General features: G+C 34.0%; 1 protein-coding gene and 1 long non-coding RNA gene across 5 annotated transcripts in view; one reads left to right on the forward strand and one right to left on the reverse strand.

Moving 5' to 3' along the window:
• The window catches only part of LOC126746511 (neurexin-1), a 336,936-nt gene that overhangs the window by 229,416 nt on the left and 79,524 nt on the right, over positions 1-27,996 (forward strand). For all 4 annotated transcript variants that reach the window (XR_007663913.1, XM_050454829.1, XM_050454818.1 and 1 more), the window contains 2 exons: positions 2,331-2,522; positions 21,762-21,921. Coding sequence is in view for 3 of the 4 variants with exons in the window: in XM_050454829.1 (XP_050310786.1) it covers positions 2,331-2,522; positions 21,762-21,921 (352 nt within the window). In the remaining variant the exon portion in view is untranslated. The remainder of the gene's footprint in view (positions 1-2,330; positions 2,523-21,761; positions 21,922-27,996) is intronic.
• LOC126746546 (uncharacterized) lies at positions 6-27,989 on the reverse strand. The gene is made up of 3 exons (XR_007663925.1): positions 27,880-27,989; positions 110-268; positions 6-49 (listed from the first exon to the last, which is right to left on the reverse strand). It is a non-coding gene; the product is annotated as an uncharacterized LOC126746546 (long non-coding RNA).

The raw sequence follows: 27,996 nt of genomic DNA on the forward strand, positions 1-27,996 counted from the left end.
GCATCCTGCGATTCTTTGGTACTATTTAGATACAAAAGCTTCCGAAAATCTAAAAAAAAATAAAACTAAAATAAGGCACTACTTTACATAGAGAATAAAAACAAAGTACCTTCCAAATCTTCGAGTGTCAGCATTGCTACTGAACAGTAGTGCTTCTTATTTAACTACTCAGCATGTGAGCACACAATATCCAATACTCCCGCGTTCGCTTCCGTGTATCGAGTTGATTTTTTCCGCGGAATTTTTCATTTGCGTCCTCCAGGCACTTCTACGACGTTCGTTAAATATTCAGACATTTTTAAACTGCGAAACATATGTGCATCGGCTTGCTACTTATACCAAACTAAGATCCAAATAAACGATTATTAAACGAACCACGAAATGTAAATATATAATGCATCAAGTTCTATTTATGTATATATTTACCAATATGTACCGGATAAAGCGAGTTTTGATATATCCTATGGTTGGGATTAAGCGAATTTTGCAAAAGTTCATCTAAACAAGATCAATACAAAATCTAACGTTGTTCTGCATGAAACAAAGCGAGTTTCAATGCAAAAACCGACTTCTTCAATCGATGCGGAAGGTCGAAATTATGTAGAAACGATATCCATCGCAAGCAATCTCAACTTGAAAATAACGAGAATTGTGAACATTATTGTATATAAAAAGTACGTATAGTACTAGTAACTCTAATGAGGTTAAACTAAAACTATTACTATTTTAACTATTACTATCAGCTTAATGAAAATGGCCCTTAAGAAATATGTAGAATTAGTTGATGTTTTAGTTCTTGTATTTTTTGTGTTTTTCCTCATCACGACTCTGACTTTCAACTCTTGCTTTACATACTATACTCTGACATCATCATCGTTATCATCATTATCAGTCACATTTTTATCTTTCTCTTATGTAAAGACTTTCCAAAGAAACTCCCTCATAAATAATGTCCTATTGTCATTTTGGAATAATTACAATGTTCTTTATTATTCATGACTTTTGCTGGTTCAGTTTGCAAAATAATCTTGTAAATAACCTTTAGAAACAGATTATAGAGTGATATCATTAATGTACGACAAATAAAATTGTAAAAATTGATCTTTTGTACCATCATTAGTTTTTCAAAAAACGAAAAAACTTTTCTAAAAATCACACGAAACCTATCGAAATAGTACTCTTTTCAGCAGCTACCTTTCCCAACAAATAATATTAAATCACAAAACGGTTTTACGACTCGAAAAAAACTCAACCAGACCAAACTAAAGTCAAGGACTTCGACACATCGACACAAGTCGAAGTCACTTGACATGTTTGCTTAAATTTTAAGTTTGTTTCTAGTGTACTGATATTATTTTTGTTACTCAAAAAAAAGCAGGTAGATATCTTTTCGGACTAACGGTTTTTTGTAAACCTCTCTTTATATCTTAAAAAATAATAACACTATTTTCTCTTTTTTATCTTGGAAACAGCTACTGTTATTCATAAAAATGTCCTGAACCTTTTTCTAACTCTGATCAAATCGCTCGTCAGATAGACGATTTTCCCTATCAATCCTTACATACTTCTTTAACACCAGCTCTCGTATACTTTAGTAAAAAAAATTACAATCGTGTTCCTCTATGTATTGGACAAACATTAGATATTAAAAAGTTTAAATGGAAGTTAAAATCACTTTTATTACCTAAGGCTACTTAAGGCATATTATAGCCGCAAAGAACTTTTTAACGATACCTTTTGATCTATGCTCTAACATTATTTTCATATTCGTAAATGTTACTTTCTTTTATTTTATTCTATTTTGTTTAATTTACCTTTAACTTCTGTTTTTGGCAACCGTTTTACTTCTTTTTAAGCCTGTTGTTATTTTGTAATAGCGTGTTTTTGAAGAATTGTATCGCGTAGAAATGTCTTATGTGTGAGATGTAAATGAATTTGGAATTTTTTAGTTTTTATGATGGTTGTATACAAAATTTTGTCTTAAGTAATATAGCGGATTTTCTTTCCCCTTTTTGGTCTTTCTTTCTTTTCACCAGAGGGCGGCTCTTGGTTTAGTGAAAAACCAGATCAGAAAAATGGTAAACTAAGACTTTTTTGTACCATTAATGTTTTTTTTCGAAAATCAAAAAAAAAACTACAAATATTTTGCAATATTTTTTAATGTCTTGACTGTACAAGCGATTCTAAAACACCATTTATAGCGAAGCGATTAAAGAAATAAACCACTGCCGCAAAGAACATTCTAATTCTCCGAAAACTCCATATGAACTACACTCCCGCACATTCCTTCTTACTAACCATAAATCTCAAACGACATGTTAAAATTCCAGAAGGTTCAGCTACCCTGGAGCTGGAGAGTAAATTGTTTATCGGCGGACTGGGGCCCCCCTTCGGTGACATCCCGGTGCCCGCGGGTCTCTGGACCGCCGCCCTCCAGCAGGGATTCGTCGGCTGTTTCAAGGACCTCGTTATGAATAACGAACCCGTCGATGTGGCCGCCTACGCCCGGGAACAGGACTCCGGTAAGTGCATCCTGGCCGTCCACTCTTTACTTAATTCACACTCGAGTTAAAATTAATTTGAATTTTGAGTGACGCCACGTCCCTTTGTCAACGTATTAAGGATGGTTTTAATCGATCGATTAAATGCTTCTTAAATCTTCCAGAGATTTGAAATATTTTAGTATCTGTCTCGTAGTTTTCTATTTGGAAAAAATTAAGAAAATATTTTTCATAATTTTTAGAATTTCGTTTTTTTCTTGCAGGAATCAGAATTTTGGGATAATTTTTTATATTTTCCAGAAATGTTTCATGTAAAACATGTATTTTAGGGTTTAAAAATTTTTTTAGGCTGGAAATAAGTATTCAAAGTAACCTCAAATCTCAAATTACGAGACAGTTTTACCACTAACCAAAACTCTTTATTTTACTCGACGCGTGTTTCACCAACGGTATTAGCATCCTCGGGAGAAGATTAAAACGTAATCAGTTGAAATTATTTTTGAAAATGAGATCATAATTTACAGCCTCTTTGCCAGCTGCTTGCTAGAGATCTTTATAGCTCAAATGCAGCTCCGCTACGGTCAAACTACCATCTATAAATTCTCGGCTTGTATTAGTTAATTCTACCTGACTGACAACCCGACCGTACGTACCCTATGCATTTGATTATGGTATATTATTAATAATAATATAATGAAGTTTTAAATTTCTATTTCCTTATATTTTATAATCATGGAATAGGCAGAACCATATTGTCTAATAGTGGCGGTACAAGCCAAATAACAAGAAAAAGGCGCACATTGTGATACAAGCAAGCCACTTTGCACAGGTGTAATATGAACCTAATAGATTGATTTGACCCGTAGTTCTTAAGTTTTCATCCCTTAGGATTTTGGTTTGGGGGTATATTTTAAAAGTAAAATATTGAAATGCGTAAATACATCTAGAAAGGCGTGTTTAAAATGGTTATCGCTTTATTTGTACCTTCGTAAGGCAATGCTAATGTCTGAATACACAAACATTCACCGGCAGACGAATTACAGCGCCATTTTTCAAAATGGGCGAAAAAAGTAACATTTGTCAACATCTCCAAATGTTAATGTGTTTGGTATCATTTCATAGGTTTTTGAGGTCGCTGAATACGTTTTTAATGGTAAAAATATGATTATATACGACCTAAGTATGTAGTAAAATCTATGAAAAAAAACGAGGTGTATGGAGCCCTTTAGAGTACCTATCTATGCGCGCAACTTTCCGCCAATTCGATTTGCAGGTTGCCGCTCGCATAGTACAACATTCTGCGGCGCAAATGAGATTGTTTATTGCTCAGTTTTGTTTGTTTTAGAATTATATGCGGAGTGGTTTTAGTTTAGTTTGTTAAACTTATACTTATTATGTGTTATTTTCTACATATTAATTAAGATTTAGAAGTAACGATAGATCTGTTTATCTTTACAAGTTAAGAGGTGCGTTTTTTTTACGATTTACGTAAAAATGGGATTTATAGTTTTATTAAAACAATTATGTACTAATAACTAATAAACAGACAATAAACAAAGACAAAGTATTACACAAGTGACACCTATAAATATAACTTACAACAATAAAACCGGATTTAAAACTCATCCACGACTTTTTTGTTTTTGTTTATTTTTATTCAAATATTTGAGCTGGTTAGTTTTGAAAAAGCACTGTGTTTATTTTTTATTTATAAGACATGCATGTTTTAGGTTATGGCGGATGGAAAGTTAGTGGTGGCGGGCTTTGTTCCCCTTGATGTTGTTTCCGCTTCTCCCATTAATTGGATTTTAGGTTGCATATGCCAGATCGGTGGTGGTGTTTTAACTTGTTCATTGAATAATCCGGTAGTGGCAAGAAGAATCTTCTCTTGCGTCGAATCTGGAAAAACTAAAGGGCTACGAGTATAAACTTCTATGCGGACTTGACGTTAAGAATTTGAACGAGGGTAGTGGAATCCTTGCATCTTTTTTAAAAAATGGTGCTAAATGGCACAAGAATTGTACTTTAAAATTTTTGAAACCAAAATTTGATGAGATTCTTGTTCAAATTTTGTCACCTGAGTCCCAAGAGTCAGAAGAAGATGTTATTAATCACCTTGTTACGAGGTCAGCTGGTAACAAGGCAACCAGCATCATACAAATTAATACCAAAAACGATGTATGCTTCTTGTGTAGTGGTCCGGAAGAGCGAGAAAGTCTTGGAGAAGGCCTCTGAAACGGTGCGAGACCAAAGACTTGCATGTTAAGGTAAAGCGCTGTGCCCAGATCCTAAATAATACGAACCTCCTTGCTGTTTTGGAAGTAAATGGTGATTTAGTGGCACAAGAAGCTAAATATCACTGTCTTTGTTTGACTCGGCTGTATAATCGATGCCGCCGGGCAGAATCTACCAGCGAGCGTGAAAAAAATTATATTTTGTGCGAAAGTATTGCTTTCGCAGACCTCCTTCTTTTTATTCAAAACAAACTGCCAATTTCTGTTAAGTACGTTTTTCGCATGGGAATATTAACAAAAATGTACTCATCTCGACTTGCCGAATTGCAGAGCGTCATCCCGACTGATTTGCCAAAGGAACACACTACGCGCTTGAGAAAGAAAATCTTGTCACACTTTCCCAATTTAAAAGCAGAGAAGTCAGGCAGAGAGTACATCCTTCTTACTCATGGCGTAAATCAATTTAAGGGCATGGTCGAGGAAGACCAGGATGAAGATGCACTCGCGTTTCACCGTTTCACCCTTAATTTGAGAAGATGTATATCGAATACATCAATATCTTTTAGTGGCGATTTTGAAGAGAATTGCGAGGAGAAATCCATCCCGGGACCATTGCTAGTGGCCGTAAGCACGTTACTATATGGATCTTCCTTAATAACTGAATTTAACGCTACAAAACCAGCTATCACAATATGTCAGCTTATTATGATCAACCAACTCTCAAAGATGCCTAGTGGTGAAGTTGTTCGACACAAGAAGAGACTTGAGTCGCCTTTTCCACTCTACATAGGCTTGTCTTGCTACGGACGAAGCAGAGATAAGGCATGGATTGATGCAATGCACCGCAAAGAAGTGAGCGTGTCCTCCAACCGCGTGACTGGAATCACTTCGCAACTATGTCGGATGGTTGTCCAGAGAGCCAGTAGTGCTAGCGGTACATTTATCGAGTACATTAGCATTTAGCAACATAGCGGTCGATTTATCAGCATTCATGCCATTGCAGAAAATCTAGGAGAAGCAAAGTCAGTTGCTTTAAGGGGCTTTCATGCATATACTGGTTGCGACACGGTGGCTTATTTTGCAACCAAGGGAAAGCGTTCAGCCTGGGCTGCGTGGCAGGACGATACCATTTTAAACACGCCTTTCTAGATGTATTTACGCATTTCAATATTTTAATTTTAAAATATACCCCCTCCACCCCCAAACCAAAATCCTAAGGGATGAAAACTTAAGAACTACGGGTCAAATCAATCTATTAGGTTCATATTACATCTGTGCAAAGTGGCTTGCTTGTATCACAAAGTGCAGTTTTTTTTCTTGTACCGCTAGCACTATGATAAGATTCAGTTCCACCGCACATCGGCCTGTTTGTTTATTTTGAACATGGACGTACACATTTTTTGCTTTATTGCTGTCCAACAGGTAGAGATTGACTTCGTTTTGTTTAATACTTTAAGAACCATAGGCATAGATGTGCTATACACCTTTTTTAAATCTTAATACTTTTTTTTAATCTTAATATGGTAATGATTTATACAGAGTGTAAATAAATAAATGTGAAAAAATTCAGAGGCTGATTCTTGAGTAAATTTCAAGAAAAAAACTTTATATGAACGTATGTCCTAAAAGTTCTAACTTTTGAGATACCGGGTAGTAAAGATTGAAGAAAAATATATGTTTTTTTTTACAATACCTGTGAAACCCCTGTAGATATTTTAGTAATATTTGGCATGCATTTTCTATGCATCAAAAGGCATTTTCTGAGGCCCACTAATTGTTTTAATTTGTATCAGTGACGTTCGTGCAAGGTTTAAAGTAAATATATAAACTACGAAAAACTGGAACTTTTCAACTAAAAAAGCATGATTGTGGTCGCCAACGCGATATTAGAACACCGGAATTAGAAGAAGCAGTACTTAATTTAATTGATGAATAACCTGACACTAGTAGAAAGTCTGCAGCTACATGTCAATCATATGATGGTATGGACTGTTTTAAAGGACACGAGTACAACGAGTCCAGGCTCTATTACCACGAGATTTCCCTAGGCTTCTTGAATTTTCTCGTTGGATGTTAGAAGTCATTGAGCAAAACCCTCAGTTTCTAAGGCAGATTCTGTTTACCGACGAAGCTAATTTTTCCAGAGAACCAGTCTGTTAGAAGAGTAATGTGGTATATGTACGATGGGGCTCCTGCCCATTTTAGTTTAATAGAACGTCGTTATTTAGACAAAAACATATCCAAATCGTTATGGATAGGCCGAGGCGGTCCTCAGTTTTGGCCAACTCGGTCACCAGATATGAATCTACTAGATTTTGCCACATGGGGTCATTTAAAAACTTTGCTGTACAGGATTCCGGAACTAGATATTGATGACTTGAGAAACCGAATCATTAATTCATATGCCGTAATTCAAAATTCTCCTGGAATTTTTTTATCGGATTCGTCGACAAATGCGGCGACGTATAGACTCTTGCAACATTTTTAAGTCTTATTTTTAATTTTATCGAGTTTTATTAGCTTTTATACTGTCATAGATCAAATAGTAATTCCGAACAAAACTGTATATTATAAGGAATTGCAAGAGCATTGTATAATAAAAGTTTGGTATGCATTGAAATATTTTAACTTATTCTGTTATTATTTTTTTGAAAAGTTTCTTGTGAGCGTCAGAGTCCAAGATTGTATTTAAGTATTTACTATCCTTCATACTTAATATTCTATCATACACCATTTTCGATTTATAATGATTAAGATCTTGTTGTATTTATGTAAGTTTGTTACTGCAGAGTAACAAACGGGGATCGAGGGTAGATAGTTCAAAGAAAACGACTTAATTTGTTTAATACGCGTATTGGGTTAGCAGGTTCTTATCTAAGCTATTCTAAGGGCGTAGGTGTAACTTTAACCATTAGGTTACTTTAGTCTTCGACTGACGGCGCGCTGCCAACAATGAAAGTACCTAAATCAAAAATCAGATTCTAAATCCACGCTTTGGATAACTATAACCTGGGATTCTCCGCAACCTAACTAACCTTCACCTCACATACGGAAATCGACTAGTCTGCTGGTTCCGCAAAGAGCAGAGTTATCCCCTTTAAGGGAGGCCTAAGCGGGCAAGTGATCTTTATCAAATATCAATATCTCAAATTGGTTATCGAATAACTGATGCTTTCTCTAGATTTCGAATGTGTATATATACTTAAAAAATTATGGAGGTTTGCTCAGATAATTGTTTAGAGATTATAACATTGGCAATTATTTGTTTTACTCTAAGTGTATTTAATTTCATTGACAATATCATTAATACATATTAAAAACAACAATGAATCGATTATAGTTAGGGAACTTGGGCTAAAAGTATTTGGGATAAAACCTTAGAAGCTTATAATAATCTTGGTTTTACCAGCATAAAAGGAGTCTTTTAGCAGAAGTCATTGACCAGGTCCATGTAATCGTCAACAAATTCAATAAGTTTCGCATCAGGTTTTTGGGGTGAATAATGAACAAAAGAGTACAAAAACTTAATATCAGTTGAGGAAACTTTTAAAGATAATAACTACAAGTAATTATCAATACTCCTTACATTTTAAAATTTATATTTAATATCATTTTTTATAAGCGTTAATACTCCTCTTGCTCTATTATTGTATATAGTGCATTGCTACAACCTGCGTCCCTGTTAATTCCAAGTTCATATAGCTCGATTTCCTCTGACACCTGGGTCTCGTTTAGTAATAATATTCTAGGTTTCCAGTCATTAAGTAATATGATAATACTATCCTTTCCTACATTTAGATAACTCGACATTTTAACCAAACTATATCAGAATTTAAAATATTATCTTGCGAGACTTTTTTATCTGCTTAAAGACATTTGGCTAAAACCAAATTATTAAACTTCCGCTAGATTAACTCCTAGAAGTCAGACATTGAGTAACTACATAATCCACAATAAAAATTTAATACAAAAGGTTCATTTGATACCAAAAATTAGTGAACACTTAATTTTATCTATTACTTTTCTCCGGCAATATTAAAAAAATACCAACATAATAACGAAGATCCATGCATAATTATATAAGTGATAAATTATAAGAAGACTTACAGAAAACACGTTTGAACAACAATATGCATATTTGATGTTAAGCTAATAGTAGATACCCAGATATCACTAATGTGTCCCATTACGATATTTGTTAATAAACAGCAAATTGTTGACAAGTAAATTACCCCTAGTCAAAATATTATGCGAGAAAGAGACATATTACATAAAAGGCAATCTTTTGTTAAAAATGAAGATAGTTGACACGTATAAAAAGAAAATAAATGATATATTCAAAGAAATCAAAACAGAAAAGAGGGTTTCTTTGCAGTCTATTACTCAAAATAACAATAAGCCAAAAGATTTATGGAAACATCTAAAGACTCTTTTACTAGGTCCGATGAGGCGCGTATAGCATACAAGCTTAATAATTATTTTTGTGTTGATACTGTTATTCAAAATATACCACAGCTGAGTATCCTTCACAATTCTAGAATTCCACACGCCAATATTTTTTCACAGATTTTGAAAAAGTAACAAATGCCTAAATGAAAGACATCTTCAAAAACCTAAGAAATGTAGGCGGTAGTGAAAATGGGATATCTAAAAAAGTTCTTTACGATGTGTATTACGTTGCTGGATGCCGACTTTTGGATGTTACTTTTAGATACTTTTCGAATTAATCGGATTTCCGTGAAAACCACTGTGATGATTTTCTCAAGCTTTCATTGCAACACGAGCCACCCATAATAACTTCCTAAAATAAAAATACGTTAATTTATATATACAGGGGGGTTGTTTAATTTTATATTTGTCAAAGTTCTGTCAATCACTCCCTATCATTAACCAGTTACCACCTAATAGTTCAGAAGTACAAATATCTACGTAAAATCACGTTTCAGTTAATTCAACTATGTCACATGCGATAAATTGTAGATTCTCAGAAAAGAAATCGCCTTTTGTCCTCGCTCCCCAGTCTCTCTTCTCTCTCAATAAAGCGATTTTTTGTTTATCACTTTTGTTTTGAGTATTATTACTGTCTTTGTACATTATTTTACCTCTCAATTTTTGACTGAGTATCTTTATCGGCTAAAGCTTAAACTGCTGCATACAACCTTTATATTTTTCTCTGACAGTTTGTGCACATTTTGTTTTTTTGGTCTGGATTTCTGTCAGAATTCTTATAAGCTGCTTTTTATTTCCATACTTAAGTATCACTCCGCCATTCTTAAAAAGTTTTCCCCATGACAATCCAACACATATTAAGTCCGTTGGATCGGTCTTGCTTCTAATATCCTCTTTGACCTGGCTTACGCTCTTCTCTGACATGTCATTTTGTTTTACAACTAATATTTTATTGTTTCTTTGAATTGGTTTGGTATAAAACCCGCATTTTTATTTGGTAGAACCTATGTTGTTAACTTGCTTTCCTTGAGGCTTTGGCCTTTAGTTTGCAGTTTCCTACTAACAACATAGTTATCTACCTTTTGTCTAATTTCTCCACGAAGAATTTCAGATCCAAAGGATTTAGTTAATCCTGTTAACTTAACCTTAAATTTATTAGTATTACAACTGCAAGTAGATTGAACTTATCCATTAAAATCTAAAAATATCACCCTAGACATTTAAAATGGGAAAAAATCCCATTCTCGAAATCCCTAATGGAAAAACTGGGATTAATTTTTAAAGCTCGCGATGTCGGATAATTTGAAATTTCCGGATTACCAATTACCGAGGCCCTAACTCAACTTTTTTTTAATTCGAGATAATCAATTATTTATATCGCGGTAAAGTAATTAATTTTTTCTTTTATTTAAGATTCTAATTTAAAAGTGTGGAGATTCTAAATTAAAAAAAATTCTGTAGCGCCTTTACTAATGAGGAGCAAAATTTTATTATATTGAAACAAATAATTCATTCGCAAAGGGAAGGTTAGGATCTTCATGAAGCCTTTTGTTAAATAAATAAATAAAATCTTTTCTCTGAGAGGTCTCGTTTGAGAACAAAACGGCTTTGTTATGGCTCGAAAACTAAATAATTTAAGGTTCTATGGCCTATGGTTTCGCAGTAAACAACGCCTTTTTATTGAGATTTTTCGCTTTTACAGTTAAAGAAATGGGAAGGAATTTGAAATTCTTTTAAATCTCAAATCTATTTTAGTACTAAAGACCACAAAAATGTTACACATACAGGGTGCAAAAAAAATAAATTTGATATGTTTTTTAGTAATATTTGCTTTTAGTTTTAAATTCAAAGATACTAAGATAATTTAATTAAATGCAAAGATACAAAAGACAAAAAGGGGTACATCCGAAAAGGTTCTTGTCTTTTGTTTAAAAAAAAGAAAGAAACTTGATTTAATTTAAAGATACTCAAAGTCAAGTCAAAATATGCTTTAGTTGTATAAACAAAAGTATTTATTATTAAACAAGCTTAAAAAAATCAAACAAATATATATAATAAAAGCAATTGTACAAAGAGACCAATAATAACTACAAGAGATGTAAAAATTTTACTGACTCAAAGATTATCAAAAATATACTAGGGAAATAAAAGAACAGTTCCGGTCAGTTTTTACGTCAAAAGGACAACTGACAACTCAAACTAAGAACACTTCTGTCAACCTAAAATTACTTCAGATTTTTCGTTGAACTTATTATATTCATGACTTATCTAACTATCATCACTTAACATATTCATTATATTCATAACATTAATTCATGAAATGTATCATTTCAATTTTTTGGTGAGGCTTTTAGACTGTATAAGAATTTTTTTTTCAGCTTACAAACTCTAACATCCTTAAACCCTTTTGGAAGCTTTATAACAATATTAGTAAAGCTTTAAAATATTATCTTTAATCTCTCCATTTAGAAAAGCACTACATCGCTCTAACTCTATAATACTGTACATACCTCTAAATCAAAATTATTACATAAAGCTAAAAGCATCCGTATTGATGGTCATTTTGCAACTGTACTATAATAATCAGTAAAACGTATACACGTCTTTGTTGAAACCCTATAAAAATCAATCTTGTCTTAAAATTAAACACATTTTTATTATTATTTTTCTTTTTATTAAATACCCATTTACATTCTATGATTTTTGATTTTCGTACACTTTCAGTAGTTATACTAGCTCCATGTTTTCTTTTCTTCTGAAGCACTTATTTCTGTCTATTGCTTCTGTCTACATTTTTGACTCACGATTTGTCATTGCCTCGTCGTATATCAAGAGTTCATTTTCATTCATATATATCATCAAAACGGTTTTTTTACCCAGGCATTAGTCGGCATAGTCCTTGAATCTCGGTGACTTCCTAGTCACTCTTCTAAGGTTGTATCTCCTATCAAGCCTTGGTCTTCATTTTCACTCTCATCACAATTTAAAATTCCATTACTTAGATAATTTTATCTGCCCTTTCCTAATCGTCTCTTTCTAACTATATGTCATATTTCTTATTTCTAGGTTTACATTACCTTGACTATCATATTTTTAACTTTTCTTTAATTCTTGATTTAACTCTATCGAAAAATTTCTACTTAATTTTTTATTTATTACATATTTTTAGCATTCCACTTGAGCCGTTTTTCTTGGGAAATATGCACTGATACTTTTGCTCCAACTTTTTGAAAATATTAATGTTCAATTCCTGATATTGTACTTCTGACTGAGCACTGGTTGAGGCCTAGTAATTGTTTTTTAATATCTGATTATGTTCCTATATCAAATTTTTGTCATCAACAATTTATACATGGAGGAACCATGATCTTGGCTAGGCAAACAATTGAAACGATTTTTTGTAATATTGATAATCTTCTGTTAGAGAATGTTTTTGAATTCTCTCTTTCTTTTTGTAAGCGTTTTAATTTATATATTCTTTGTGTTTATAGGCCACCTACAGGAGATATTGCTATGTTTCTGGACAAACTTGATTCTCTTTTATCCCAGTTGTCCCTACACTCTAAGGTTATATTGGCTAGTGACTTTAACATCAACTACACTGATGAAACCTTGCCACGTACTTCTCTTTTAAGTATTTTAAATTCTTACGACTTGAAAATGCACGTTCTTTCTCCCACACGAATAACTTCTTCATCTGCAACTACAATTGACTATTTCTGTACAAATTTTGATGACGTTTTATGCACAGTACTTCCATCTGGTATTTCCGACCATGAAGCTGTTCTTGCTAAAATGCCATATAATACTGTATTATCTTCATCTCATTATATGGGAAGAATTTTCAGCAGGAGAAATTTCAATGCTTTTTCTGCTGCTACAGCTTCGGTAAATTGGAATGCACTTGAAATGGCTTCTGACCCACTTACTTTATTTTTTTTTTTAAGTTCTGTGTGATAAGATCAATCAGTGATTTCCTAAAATGAGGCTTAAAAGTAAGAAACGAAAACCATGGGTTACAAGAGGCCTTAGAATTTCTGCTAAAAACCTCCGTTTTTTGACTAAATTGTGCAAATATACCACAAATGAAAATATCCTTGTATATCATCAGAAATACCGTAGTCTGTACAGAAAGACAATTAAAGCAGCAAAATCTAATTATTATAGGGATCGCTTAAATATGTCATCAAATAGGCAAAGAGAGTGTGTTGTCGATTATTAATGATTTTAGACATTGCCATAGAAAAGTATCGGAACCGGAGTTAAGACCTGACATTTTAAACGACTATTATTGTGATATACCTAATATCTTGCTCAAGGGCATTCGTAGTAACATTGATCCCTTACACTATCTTCAACAAGTGTCGGTTGAGCATTCATTTTTCTTTCATCCTGTCGAGCTTACCGAAGTAAAAAATGAAATCAAACGCCTAAAAAACCATAAATCATCTGGAGCTGATGGGATATCTTCGAGGTTGTTACTCTTTTTGCCTGATTCAGCCTTAAATGCTTTAGTTTCTGCCATAAACAATTCTTTACATAAAGGCATTTTTTCTTCATGTTTAAAAGAGGCAGTGGTTATCCCTCTTCATAAGGGTGGAAATTTGGATCAGCCTTGTAATTTCCGTCCCATTTCTATTTTGTCTACCCTCTCTAAGATAGTTGAAAAACTTGCAAAAAGCAGAATTTTGTCCTTTTTACATCATAATGGCATTTTGTCTGCAAATCAGTTTGGATTTTAAGCCGGTAAAGGGACTCATGATGCTGTTTTTAGCTTTTTGGAGAGCGTCTATGTGTCCTTGAATTCGGGACAGTCATCGGTGGCAGTGTTTTGTGATCTATCCAAAGCATTTGACTGTGTGGATCATTGAATACTGTTATCTAAGCTCGATGAATATGGTTTTAGAGGCGTAGCGTTGCGATGGCTTGAGACCTATCTATCAAATCGTACTCAGAAGGTTACAGTGTCTGGGCGTTTGTCTGCTTTTAGATCCCTAAAATGCGGCGTTCCCCAGGGTTCAGTGTTGGGACCACTGTTATTTTTACTGTATGTGGATGACTTGAGTTCATTGAAACTACAGGGCAAGGTTGTTCAGTTTGCTGATGATACCACCATACTATGGAGCCATAAAAATTCTGATTATATTAAGACCTTCAGATTTTATCAGGGTGGTGTGCTTCCAACAGGCTCGTGTTTAATGTAAGAAAGACGTCTATTATGGGGTTTAAGTGCGATATTCAGATTCTGATGTTTGACGAAAATTCCCTCTTGCAGAATAAAGAGTGCTGCAAGTTCCTAGGAATTACAATTGATGGTCGCCTTCGGTTTGAAGATCATATTTTACATTTAGCTGGGAAATTATCTTCTGGATGTTTTGCAGTAAGATTGGCAAAACAAGAGGTGGGAGGGGTGGTTGCACGTTCAGTGTACTTTTCACTTATTGAATCTCATATTCGGTATGGCTTGCCTTTTTGGGGTTTAACCAATAAGGGGCTACTTAACATTATCTTTGTTATTCAAAAAAAAGCAGTTAGATACCTGTGTTCTGCTAAGTTAAGAAATTCTTGCAAACCCCTCTTCATTTCTGAAAAAATCCTAACTCTTTTTTCACTCTTTATCTTAGAAACAGCTGCTCTTATTCACAAAATTCCCAAACTACCCTCTGACACTGGCCATTTGACTCGTCGTGTATATTATGTTCCCCTACCTATTCCTACGTCTTCCCTTACCAAAAACTCATTAATTTACATAAGTAAAAAAATTTACAATCATGTTCCTCTATGTGTTAGACATATATCCGATGTTAAGAAATTTAAAAGAGAATTAAAGTCGTTTTTATTGGCTAAGGCATATTATAACTTGGATGACTTTTTTAATGATAGGTTTTAACCTTGGACATGTTGGAAAGTTTTTTTTCTTTTTTCTTCTCTAGTTTTGTCAACAAGTTTACCTTTATTTAGTAATTGATTGTTTTATTTAGTTATCTTTAATTCAAGTATGTTCAAAAAGTTTTGTCTTCTTGTGTTTAATTTTGTTCATTGTTTTGTCAATTTTTGAAATTGTATTGCTTTAATTCTATTTGTATTGTATAATTCTTTCAATGATTCTACAGCCCTAAATTCCCTTTCATGAAAGGAAAGTCTGTACTGCTTCTCAGTTAAGCATTGATCACATACAAACTTTTCATCAGTAAAGTCATCATTATTTTTTTTTTTAAAACTGTTTTACATACTCCACATTTTGATGTGAAATGCCAACTACTCAAAGTTTCTATTATTTTAGCAATATAACATTCAGACATTCCATTTAAACAGCTAATTTCAATGCTTTCCATATCGAGTATTTTCGAGTATTTCCATATCAAGTACTTTCGAAAAACTAAAATATTTGCAAAACTTTCCAGATTATTTTGTTGTGAAAAATGCATTTTATATGACTTATTATCTCGCAATCGCCCTAACTTGACCGTTTTTATCTACAAATTCACATTTTTCATTATTGGACTGCATATCGTGTTTAGAATAGATTAAATTTTAATTCTTGCACTTATAATACATTCGATACACTTGATTTGATCATATTCTTGGCATTAAATGCCCAAAGTATTAGATTTCCAACTCTCTTTATTGGTAGGTTATCTCCATTTCCTAATTTTACTTTTCTGCTGGCCTATTTTTTTTAGGTATTCAAAAAAATCTTTATTGATGCAGATCACGAACTTAATAATTATACCTGGACTGCTAATGCATATGGCCACGATACCCAAAAATGACCACTGCCTGGTGGTCGCCATTCTTATAGTGGTTGTGTCCTTTTGATGTTGGTCACTCTGAACATTTTTAGTGTTGCCAACAAAAAATATATTAAATATATAAATTCTCAAAACCAAATTATTGTGAATTGTCTGTCTGTGTTTATGATAGAATAATATATAGAGTTGTTTATTTTTACTATATAAACCTTTGCTAATTACAAAACCTCATAAAATCATCTATATTTTGATTTTTATAGTTGTATCTATTAATGTAGAAACACTGCACATAGAAGGAAAGTAAAAGTCGTAATAGTAAAAATAGAAAATAAAAGTGTTTTTAACTGAATTTGTTAAGCAAAAGTTTAAATGAAGATTATTTCATGGTATTAGGATTTATAAGATTCAAGTTTAACAGAATAATAAAACAAATATTTTAAAGTGCATGCGTCTCTCCCAAGTTAATTGAAACTTTGTCTCATTTAGATGAGGATTACTTTCTTTTATTAAATTTAACGAAATTCTTAAAGTACAAGAAAAATCACAGATCTAACAACTATCTATAACTATCTATCTAGAACTATCTATTCTTAACTAAATGTATATAACTTTCTATTTTGTACTTGTAAACATAACCTCTCAAAAACTTTAATTGTTTTATTTCCCTACAGTTGGCATAACTAAAATTTGTCAGAGTAACCAACATCGAAAGGACACAATCACGCAAAATGGCGGCCCCCTAGTAGTGGTCATTTACTTTTCATTGAATTGGCAGTCCAGGTATATTTATTAAGTTCGTGCTGCAGATATGTTCACTTGCTCCAGTATCTCAAACTATGCTCACTAGATTTCCTAAATATTACATAAATGCATTTGTTTCATTAGCTCCATCATCCTTTTCTTTTTTCCTTATGTTTTCATTTCTTCCATCCTTGTCTTTCATAAGCAGCCTAGAGATGAATTCTTCCAAATCAGAAGGCACCGACGCCTAAGCAGATTGATATACTTGTATTCTTCTGGCAATGCCTAAGAATTTTAGGTATGTATTATCATATTTTCAGATAATTCTTCTCCTGCCTGTTTTAGTTTACTTTGGATCTCTTTAATTTTTGAAATAAAAGAAGACACTGAATACTCACCTTTGATTCATATGTCATAGATAGACTTAATTTATTCCATTAGTATATGTGTTCCATCTTTGTGCCAATTATTTCTTGTGCTTTTGCGTCCATAGTATCCCATTGTTTTGCTCATCTCCTGGACTATCTGGCCTAGTTATTGCACCCGTCCCAACGTCATAATAACTTCGACTCTTAAACATGGTAGTGTGAAATTTCCACACTTCCCAATTATATCCGTTTAATTTTAAAGTACATAGATTGTCCATTTTATTTGCCTTAACGTTACCATTACATTAGTTCCGGTCACGGTATTAGCCACTACGGTTACGTTCGCCACTCCCAAATTATTTTACACTTTCAAGGTTTCTTTTGTTACACTTTCATAACAGAAAATCCTCCTTTAGAAATTAAAGTGAATGGAACGAATGGGTCGAGTTGCTTTGAGTTGTCCGCTCGATCGAAAGATGGCGCGGTACGTCATCGATTTGCCGTACATTACAGAAGCCATTTTGTTTCATTCAGTCGATTTGCTTTTGGTTCTGGCTGCAATTTTATTAATCTAATTAAAAAAAATATGTGAAATTTTTTTTTTATTTGAATAATAAAACCTCCTAAGGTATCGTAGGTGTGGTAATTCAAAAGTATTTTTATTTATTTTTATATTTAGAAAAACACCAATATTGTTTTTAGGTATAAAAGTAATTATGTTCAGTACTACAAAAGAATAATAATTAGAAAATATGGCTACATCGATGTACATTTATGTTACATATTATACATTCTAAAATATGCTATCCCGTCGCACCCTTGTTGGACAGGGACCGATAAAGGAAAATCGTTAAGGCAGCGAAGACCTACCAAGGGTTGTAGTGCTACCAAGAAGAAGAAAGGGGAATTAATTATTAGTGTATTTGTGTGATCCATATGCTTTTGAGACAGTAGACCATAATGTTCTCATTTAAAAACTGTTAGATGATGGTGTACGACGTACATAATATAGCTTTTGACCATATTAAAAAGTTACCTGGATAAGAGGTATAATAGAGTATATAGGAAAACGGTTCTCAAATAAATTAGTTATTATACCTGTAGCATAAATTAGTGTTCTTAGACCGTTGTTGTTCGTTATTTATAAAAACGGTATCTATACTGTTTTACAAAATTCTTTCGTTCAAAATTACTTGCAGTATTATTTGTAATTGTAATTACTTGTAATTTGTAATTACATTTATTTGTAATTTTGGGGTCAGGTAAAAATTGCAGGACTTTAAATTATTTTAAATGCGGAATTGAATATTTCGGTTAACTTTATAAAAAAATTAAAACTAAATGAATTAAAGACAATTTGTATCCTCGTAATAGGTATCAAAACAAACTGTAAACAATTTTCAAGGTTTAAGTTTAGAAATTACTAAATCAAAAATGTTGTCTTTGAAATAAAGTATTTAGGGATATTCTTAGATCAAAAATTAAAGTATATTTGTAAAAAAATACTTTAATTCTATTAAATTTAAGAAATTAATAATTAAATTTAAGAAAGTTGGGGTTTTTCGGAGAATTTTTAACTGCTTGTCTCAGTGGATTGTATAATATAAGTATACATTAACATTACACTTTAATTATATCATGCTCTCAGGAATATATAAATCAAATACAACTTCAACAAAATAATAAAGTAATACCAATTATTGTTCTTAACTGTAATAAATATACACCTATCAATCAAATGCTTTAAAAATTAAAAGGGCTTCTTGTGAAGCAGAATATTCAAGGCAATTTTAATTTATAAACTAGAGCACGGATTTATGCCATCATATCTGCAAAATAACATCAAGAAAGAATTATCATATACAGTAATGTATGGATAGTCCGAACCCCGTATAATCCGAACTACTCTATAATCCGAACGGCCCAATTGCGTAAAATTGATTCCATAATCTGAACACCGTGAATTCCGTAATCCGAACTGTTGGTACGTACGCGAGCGTGGGCGTCTAGTGCGAAAAGATCATGCAACGTTTAATTTATGTGAGTAGTACATAACTGTAAGTTTGTTCTTGCAGCAAGACGTTGCGTGGTTTTATAGTTGTTTTGAAGTGTTTTATGGAAAATGTAGAGTTATTTAGTTGTGTTGTGAGTTGCAGACTGCATATATGTATATGTATCGCATATTTCATTTAAACCATGGATTCTAAATGTAAGCATGTCACATTAAGTCTTAAACAAAAGGCTGAAATTTAACGTCTGCTGGATTCCGGATGTTCATTCACGTCCTTGGCGACACGCTTTAATGTCGGGAAGTCAACAATATCCGATATAGTTCAATAGTTATGTGTCGCTTACTGAAAAAGGTCCGGGAACAAGAAAAACGATGCGCAAAGCGGAATTTTCTGATGTTGAAGATGCAGTGTATACATGGTTTTTGCAACAGAGAGCACGACATGCACCAATTTCCGAAGCAATCATACTTCAAAAGGCTCGCCAATTTTTCACAGAAATGAATAATGACGAAGGAGTCAACTTCGAAGCTAGCAGAGCATGGTTTCAAGGCTTCAAACACAGATTTGGGATCCGCTCGTTGAAAGTTACCGGGGACAAGCTGTCGAGTGACGAAAATGCTGTGGAACCCTTTCGTATAGAACTCAAACAAAAAATAGAGCAACTCGGTCTTTCTTCAGAGCAAATCTATAACGCGGACGAATCTGGATTATACTGGCGCTGCCTTCCTGAAAAGACATTAGTACACGCAGACGAAAAGGGTGCCCCGGGTCGTAAAATCGGTAAAGATCGAATTACATTTATGCCCTGCGCAAATGCAAGTGGACGACATAAGTTGAGGTTGCTTGTGATCGGTAAATCAAAAAATCCAAGACCATTCAAAAACAGCAACCTACCTGTCTGTTACCGAAACCAAAAAAGGCTTGGGTTGATCGAGTTATCTTCGAAGAATGGTTCCACAGTGAATTCGTATCAAGCATTAAAAAGTATCTTCGAATCAATAATTTGGAAGAGAAAGGCCTTTTAATACTAGACAATGCTTCAGCTCACAGACAAGGCCAAGAACTAGCCAGCCATGATGGTAATATTCAAGTCATGTTTCTTCCACGTAACTGCACTGCCCTGGTTCAACCGATGGACCAGAATGTGATCCAAAACATAAAAGTCACATATCGAAAAAGGCTGCTGCAAGAGGTACTTGTACAAGATGATGAAAACATTGCGCAATGTTTAAAGAATGTGTTGCTAAAGGATGCTATGTTTGCATTAGCCGAATCTTGGAAGCAAGTGCCTGAAAAACTGATGAGAAAATCGTGGTGTCAACTTCTTTTCGCCAGGGACATGGATGAATGGGATGAAGAAGATTTGATACCCCTGCATGCTTTACGAGGAGAAATATGTGATTCTATTTTGTCAGATGAAGGACCTGATCTAGTGGAGTTAGTGAACAAAGTGAATCGTGCTGATAATCCGACATATATAACAGAAGTTGAAAAATGGGCAAGAGGTGATGACGAGGAAAATTTGGATATAGAGATCTTAGAAGATGATGAGATCATTGCTAATGTCGCAGGAGAAAATCAGAAGCCCGATGACGAGGATGAGCTTATACAAAAAATGTCCAGCACAGAAGCGGTGATCTCATTTGATAAGTGTCTACGTTGGGCGGAGGAAAATGAATTGCCACTGTATGAAGTGATCCTTCTAAGAAGAATTCGACAGAAGGCTGTCGATCTAAGCATCAAAAAATCTGTTCAAAGAACTCTGGACAATTTTATTCAAAGAAAATATTAAGAGGCAATGAAGTATGTCCATATTATGTATGCAGTTAACTGGTTTCTTTAAAAATCGTAATTATTTTTCTCGTTAGATAAATTTTTACTGAATCTTTAGTTTGATTTCCTGTTAAGTTTATTTTTATTTTGAAATATGCATTTATGTATTCACATAAATAAAGGTTTTTAAATCCATTATGTACAAATATGTTTTATGGTGAAAGTGCATTTATATGGTGAAAAAGGTTAGGTGAAAAACCGAACGTGTTCGGATTATAGAAATCTTTTATTATGAATCCTATAATCCGAAAGTTTTGGTAAACCGAATGGGGTCTGCCAACTTTCTGTTCGGATTATCCATACATTACTGTATTAAGAGTGAGATCAATTTTATTATAGAAATCATTGTTTCTTGGAAGGGCTGCAAGCTTCCAACTTTCTCCCATTAGACATCAAAATCGCGAATAATCTAAAATTACTAAATTTAGTAAGATCACTTATCGCTTTTCATAGCAAAATATAAGTTTAATAAGTAAAATAGCAGTCTAATTATGAAACAATTTAAACACTTATGAACTAAACCAAAGGGTAAATTCTAGCATCTCCCTCTCTCTTGCTTTCCCCGCTTTGTTCCATAGTAAATAAAGCAAACAAGCCAAAATATGACCGGGAGTTTCATAATGATAAGTTTCGCTGAATTTATTTACCGTTTTAACCGCAACAAAGAGAGCCTCCATTGTTCCTAAACTGAGATTTCCGGGATCTTTTAGACGGCGGTATTTTCATAAACTTCGCGAGAGTTGACTTGCGGGGAAGGGGGGAAACTTTGTGCTTTTGTTTTCAGTCTTTAATACTAAAATGCGGAGAACGCGCGCTATTCATTCTCATATTTAAAAATAATACAATAAAAGTCAGTGTTTCTTTTTTTTAGGTTCAATCAGAACTTTGTGCCATACGCAACCTCAGCAATGCCCCTCGCAACCATGTTTAAACGGTGGAGTTTGCACGGAGGGTTGGAACAGATTTATTTGTGATTGCACCAGCACCATGTTCACTGGACCCACGTGTGGAAAAGAAGCTGCCACTTTAAGGTTAATAGATTTGCAATTAATTTTGTAATATTTTATAAGGCACTATTGGCCTTATAAAATATACTGTGAATAGATTTAAACATGGGGTATGGCCAATATAGTTCATCCAGGCATTGAAATAAATAGTACAATTTTTTGAATAGACGTTTCTGGGCAATTTAAATATGGAGACAGATTTTTCGTATCATCAATAGTTTTCTCAACGAATTTATGAACTCAATGATCATAAAATAATCGATATGTTACTTTTTTTCGGATAACTTTTTATGTCAGTTTCAAAATCAAATCAAATCAAAACTTTTATTATCCAAAAAAAAATAGACACAAAGTGTATGGATTTCGTCACAGTTTTACATGTTATAATCTTTGCCCAAAAAAAAAATATTACTTACTACCTAGATAACTAAAATTCAAAAATATCCACCTATACTCTATATTACAAAAAAAGTTAAAATAGTTAAAAGTAAAGTGATCTTACATCGTTAAAAAAGTTATAATACTCTATACACTGCCTAATCAGCTAGATAGCTATCTACATCATAAAAACATTTATTGGCTAGGAATTCCTTTAACTTTCTTTTAAATATCGAAACGGTTTTGCTAATCTTTATATCATTCGGTAATTTGTTGTATAGTTTTGGACCTATTCTTAATACAAATTTTTTAGAAATAAGTAGCCTGCTATGAGGCATGGACAAGTAATTTCTAGAATGAGGTAATTATGAAAACTACTATTAACAGTAAAGGAATTAAAATTCTTAAAAACATATAAGAAAACTTCAAATATATACACACACGGGACCGTCAAAATTCTATATTCCCTAAAAAGAGGTCTACAGGAAGTCATCGGTGATACTCCGGCAATACGCCTAAGAATCTGTTTTTGGCTAATAAACACTCGACGTGCGTGTGACGTACAGCCCCAGAGCTGAATACCATACAAAATTCGTGAGTGCATAATAGCGTGGTATAGACAAATTAGTTGATTAATTTCCATTACCACCCTAAAGTTCCTAATGGCATAACATAAGCTACCGAGCTTTATCGACAACTCAGCACAATGAGATTCCCAAGAAAGTGAATCATCCAATGTTAAGCCAAGAAACCTAACTGATTTTTGGCGATTCAAACAATCGTTATCGTTGGTTACACATAAATCAATATCACAATTTATCTGACCATGACATGCATGAAAAACCATGTAATTAGTCTTTTTATTGTTCAAGTAAAGTTGATTTAAAATAAACCAATTGCTAAGTTCCTCTAAGGCTTTTCCAGCAGATACATCAATTGTTTCCATGTTCTGTCTTCGAACCAGCGCAGATGTATTATCAGCATACATGGTGATGACGCTATGTGTTATTGCCAAAGGCAAGGGATTAATAAATAAAAGAAACAACACCGGCCCCAATACGTAACCTTGTGGGACCCCAATGTCCACTTTAAGGTTTTCAGACCGCATACAAGATCCGGAGCTATCTCTCACTGCTACATATTGTAAACGATCCGCCAAAAATGATGCTTAACACTAGTTTAAATGTGAAGTCAGATTTTTGGTAATAGGGATGATGCAAAAGCCTTATTTTCGCCCTTGCGAGATTCCTAACCGTGTATCACAGTGTATCTATGAATTTATTCTTTTTGCGTTTAACTAAGAACTTTTATAAATTCTTGATCATCGTAACGAACCTTACGTTATACAGAAATATTATTTCCAAATAAGAAACAATTCAGAAAAATGCAAAAACACGTATACTAAGAGTTTTTGCGGTTTTAAAAATATATTGAAACAAATTTTCTCTTCCAAAGGGTGAAACCTAACCCTACTTATATTTTTTAAACGGGATGATGCCACTCATGGAACCTTGTTGGGAAGCTCCTTTAAAAAGGAAATTGAGGGTGTACTTTTCTTTTTGAAACAAATGAACTCATCACTGTAAATTGAAAAAAAAACTGTTTAGAGAAACAAAATATTCCAACGTTTAATGCCTATTTTGTTTATCTTGAAAATAATCTAACTGCTCCAAAAATTCCAAAATTAGTTTGTTTGTACAGGTTTTTGCGAGATAAATCGATATACAATATGGATAGATATTATTAAAAATCTTTGGTATACTAAGTACCCAGTATTGTGATTGTATTAGGACAATTATTTATTAGCGAGTTTCTTTTTACATTTAAATTATGGTTCTTAAAAGCACCGATTTTAAACTTAAACATATCAGGTATTTAATGCCTTAATAGATGTTCAAACTGCTTTCAGTCAAATTCCAAACAAGGTTCCAACCGTCTTTGACTATATGAAACTGCTGTTTCACCACATATTGTATTGTTGCTGTCACCCATTTATATTCTATTCTTAAAAACATAACACTTTTTCGGGGATTCCCGCATATAATGAACGCTCTATGTTAAAGTAGAAGCAAATGGGCGAATTATCGCGCTCTACTCGTCTATGTTTCTTCCGTCAATCTATTGTTTCGTTTCTATATGATTCAAGATTTGACATATTTCAAGCAAAGCAAGTGAATGCTCGTATTACCGTTAAAGCTATTTAACCAAAGTTAAATTATTTAAGACGTCGTTTCAAATAGACAAATCCAGATTATACAAAAAATTGTTCCAAAGTTAGCTAACGTGTGAGGTAATTAATAAGATACCAGCAAAATCCGACAAGGAACTTGATATTAAGAATTGAAGAAGAATTGCCAGCAGCGGCTAAAAATCAATTCAATTTACAATCCTTTTTTTGGTGAGTTATGAAGTTAAAATAAATTAAACATAATAAATGTACTCAGTATGGTGTGTGTGTCTTAATCTTCTAATATCCGCGCATTGAGCCTAAAGAAATTTAATTTGTTACAAAGAGCTGTGCAGTATCTGGGTCACATCGTTTCCTGTTAAAGATTGACCAGTTCCCAAAGATAAACATGAACTACTCAGCTTTTTAGGATTATGCACTTACTACCGAGGCTATGTGGAGGGATTTGCCAACATTGCAAAGCGATAGACCAGGCTAACAGAAAGATAATGAAAATTTCAGTGGTCACAAGACTGTCGAGAAGCCTTCGATCACCTAAAAGAGGCTCTGAGAAGCGCACCTATTCTAAGCTATCCCCTACCTAAAGGAAATTGTGTATTAAATTGTATAAAACCGCATACAAACGATAGCAATTTGAGCATAGAAGCAGTGTTGTCGCAAATCCAGGATAGCCAAGAAGAAAAGGTCATTGGCTATTTTATTAAAACACTATCCAAGTCAGAGCATAACTATTGCATCATTCTCCGCAACTTACTAGCTGTTGTCAAAGCGATTGAGCACTTCTACAAATACCTTTATAGGAGAAAGTTCCTGCTCCTTCAGTTTAAAAGACCAGAGGGTCAAGTGGCCCCGCCCAGAGGACTGCAGACATTGTCAGCGGGCAGAGGAAAACATGCTCAGTTGTTAAGAACCACCCTCATCGATGATACTTGGCAAAATGGAGATTTTGATTCCGATATCCAGATAGTCCTAACCTCCATCAAGGAGGATAACCAACTTGGAAAAAAGTTTTTCAAATATCCGATGACAAGTCACATTGGGTAACATAATGTAACTCTCTAATTTTGGAAGAAGGGCCTTTACGGCAGAAAATAGTCGACCATGACGGCAAAGAGGGAAGAAGACAAATCGCTTGTTGCCTAAATGTCGGATGTCGGAGTTGCTAGAAGAAATTTATGGCGGTGTGTCAGGAGGGCACCTTAAAATAACAAAAACCCTTTAAAAAGTGAGGGTAAGTTTACTGGGTCAATCGTAAGGTCTTTCAGTCCTTACCTACTGGTGCAGGAAATGTGTTTTACGTGCGGCAAGTATGTGCAAGTTATGTGCGTTAGCGCAAATTAGAGAAAGCAAAAGGCTTGATGCGTAAGTACAACGTGTCAAGTCCCTTTGAAAATATGGCTATTGAAGTGGCTGATCCTACTTTAGAAAATGAGTTGAAGCGTATCCTCTACCATACCAGGAAGCGTCTACTATCGTCGACGTCTTAATAAAAGAATGAATCTGCCGATTCGGACCAAGGACTACATTTTTAATCCAGCTTGTTCTATAACATCTGTAAGATGTTGTTGGAGCACAACCCATTACTAGTCGTAGTTCTCTCCGGCAACATGTGATGGACGACTACGTCAGTGAGCTGCATAAGAGAATGGATTTCATTCATAATAAAGTGCGCATTTCCATTCAAGATGCCAGCGATCGGATGAAAGACGCATATGACGTCATGCCGAAGACCAGAGATACAACAATGTTGACTTGGGTTTATTGACGCTAAGAGACGAAAAAGTCTGGCATTCCACAAAACTTCAAACATCCTGGGATAGGTCATACAAACTGATGGAACCAGCACCGAGCAGGTTTGCCAGATATCACACTTTTTGGTAATCAATCCCGCCTCTTTTTGTTAGTTTTAAGTTCCTATTTTCATGTGAATTATCCTACTTATCCCGTTTTTTTCACACTCTCATATAAAACGATGGGAACTTTCCAGTTCTAATGTTTGCCACACATTTTCGAACTTCCGGTCTTTTTTAGCATCATAGGTCAAATATTCGTTATCATCACAGGGATTCTAAAATCATGACTCGCTCTTGAAACGATCACGACTAGGCTAGAATAATCGCCCTTAAGAAAGTCCTTAGTTTACGTTACCATGCCTAAATTTAGGACTATACGAAATTCGATAGAGAGCCATTGCATTGCACAGCACATGAGTGCATGTTGAGTTGCATGCACAGCAAAATGGATAACTGATGTTTTTTGTGAAAAATCTCTGATAACCTCAGAGATTTTTCAACGCGAAGAGGTACAATCGAACGTTACCAAGACTCTAATTAAGAATAGTGTTCGAATTATTGACTCAATTATTTATCGGCGTAATTTGAAGAGACCAGAAGAAATGCAAGCTAAACAATCGAAAGGTCCGCGGCGAGACACTCGGTTTATTTTTCTTTCTTTTTCTAAGAACTGTTTGTGTAGGCAAAGGGGGATCGCGCTCGATTTTGTCACGTAGAACCGTTTTTGTCGTTGTGTTTTAATATTTTTATGTAGTCACTAGTCAGTATAAATTAGACCTTAAGGCTAAACGGAGCGCTGGGTTCTTCTTAATTAAATGACGTAAAATTGGTCAGAACTTTTTTTATATAACACACCTAACGCAATACTACAAGTGGCACACAAGTGGTTGCGTAAAAGTGCGTTTACGCGCAAAACAAATAGGATTGTTCGTGAACGTAAGGATCATGAGGTATTTCCCCAAGGAAAGAGCAGCATTGAAATGTACGCATCCTACTGGAAAATTTATAGCAAGCTCGTCGAAAAACCAAGCAGAATGAGACCTCACACATCGAAGAAAGATCACCTGGTCAGTTTGACTTAGAGAATTTGTTTTTCATTTGAGCAGAAACTTGAATAAACTGTCACAATGCAGCTTCTATAGGTTTACAAATGATGTGCGATAAAATCGGCAATTGTTACGAAGATGTTAAATTTCAAGAAAGCAAGTATATTGTACTTCTTCCATAAAGTTAGATTCGAAAGAGGTGAATATCAACACGTAGACTTTATTTCATAGAATTATTTTGATGCAAAAAACAGAAAAAGATTTCCAAGAATATTTGAAGTACGAGCTTGCAGCACATCCACCTTTTTCTTTTGACGACGATGGAATGAGAAAAGAGCAAAAAGAATTATTCTAAACAGAATTTGACGGAGACCCTGAAGATCAGAGTTGTACAGGAACAAAATATGCTGAAAGGCTTCGCCAAGGAATGAATGATCATTCAGCTGACATAGCCAAGGAATGAATGATCATTCAGCTGACATGACTATCGATGAAAGAACAGTTTTTAGGGAGATCGACCAAGAAAATTTCTTTGGAAATGCTAAAAACAAAGATTAATTGAATTTCGCTCTCTTACTTTTTCTTTACACGGATCTGGCAATCCTGCCGTCTAGGGATAAAGCTGGAGTCATTCACCTTAACGTCACTGGCTCCTTATTATGGAAACTACGAAGATGCTGAGCTGCGGCAAATC

Source organism: Anthonomus grandis, chromosome 2 (assembly GCF_022605725.1).
Source record: "Anthonomus grandis grandis chromosome 2, icAntGran1.3, whole genome shotgun sequence".
NCBI classification, from domain to species: Eukaryota; Metazoa; Arthropoda; class Insecta; order Coleoptera; family Curculionidae; genus Anthonomus; species Anthonomus grandis.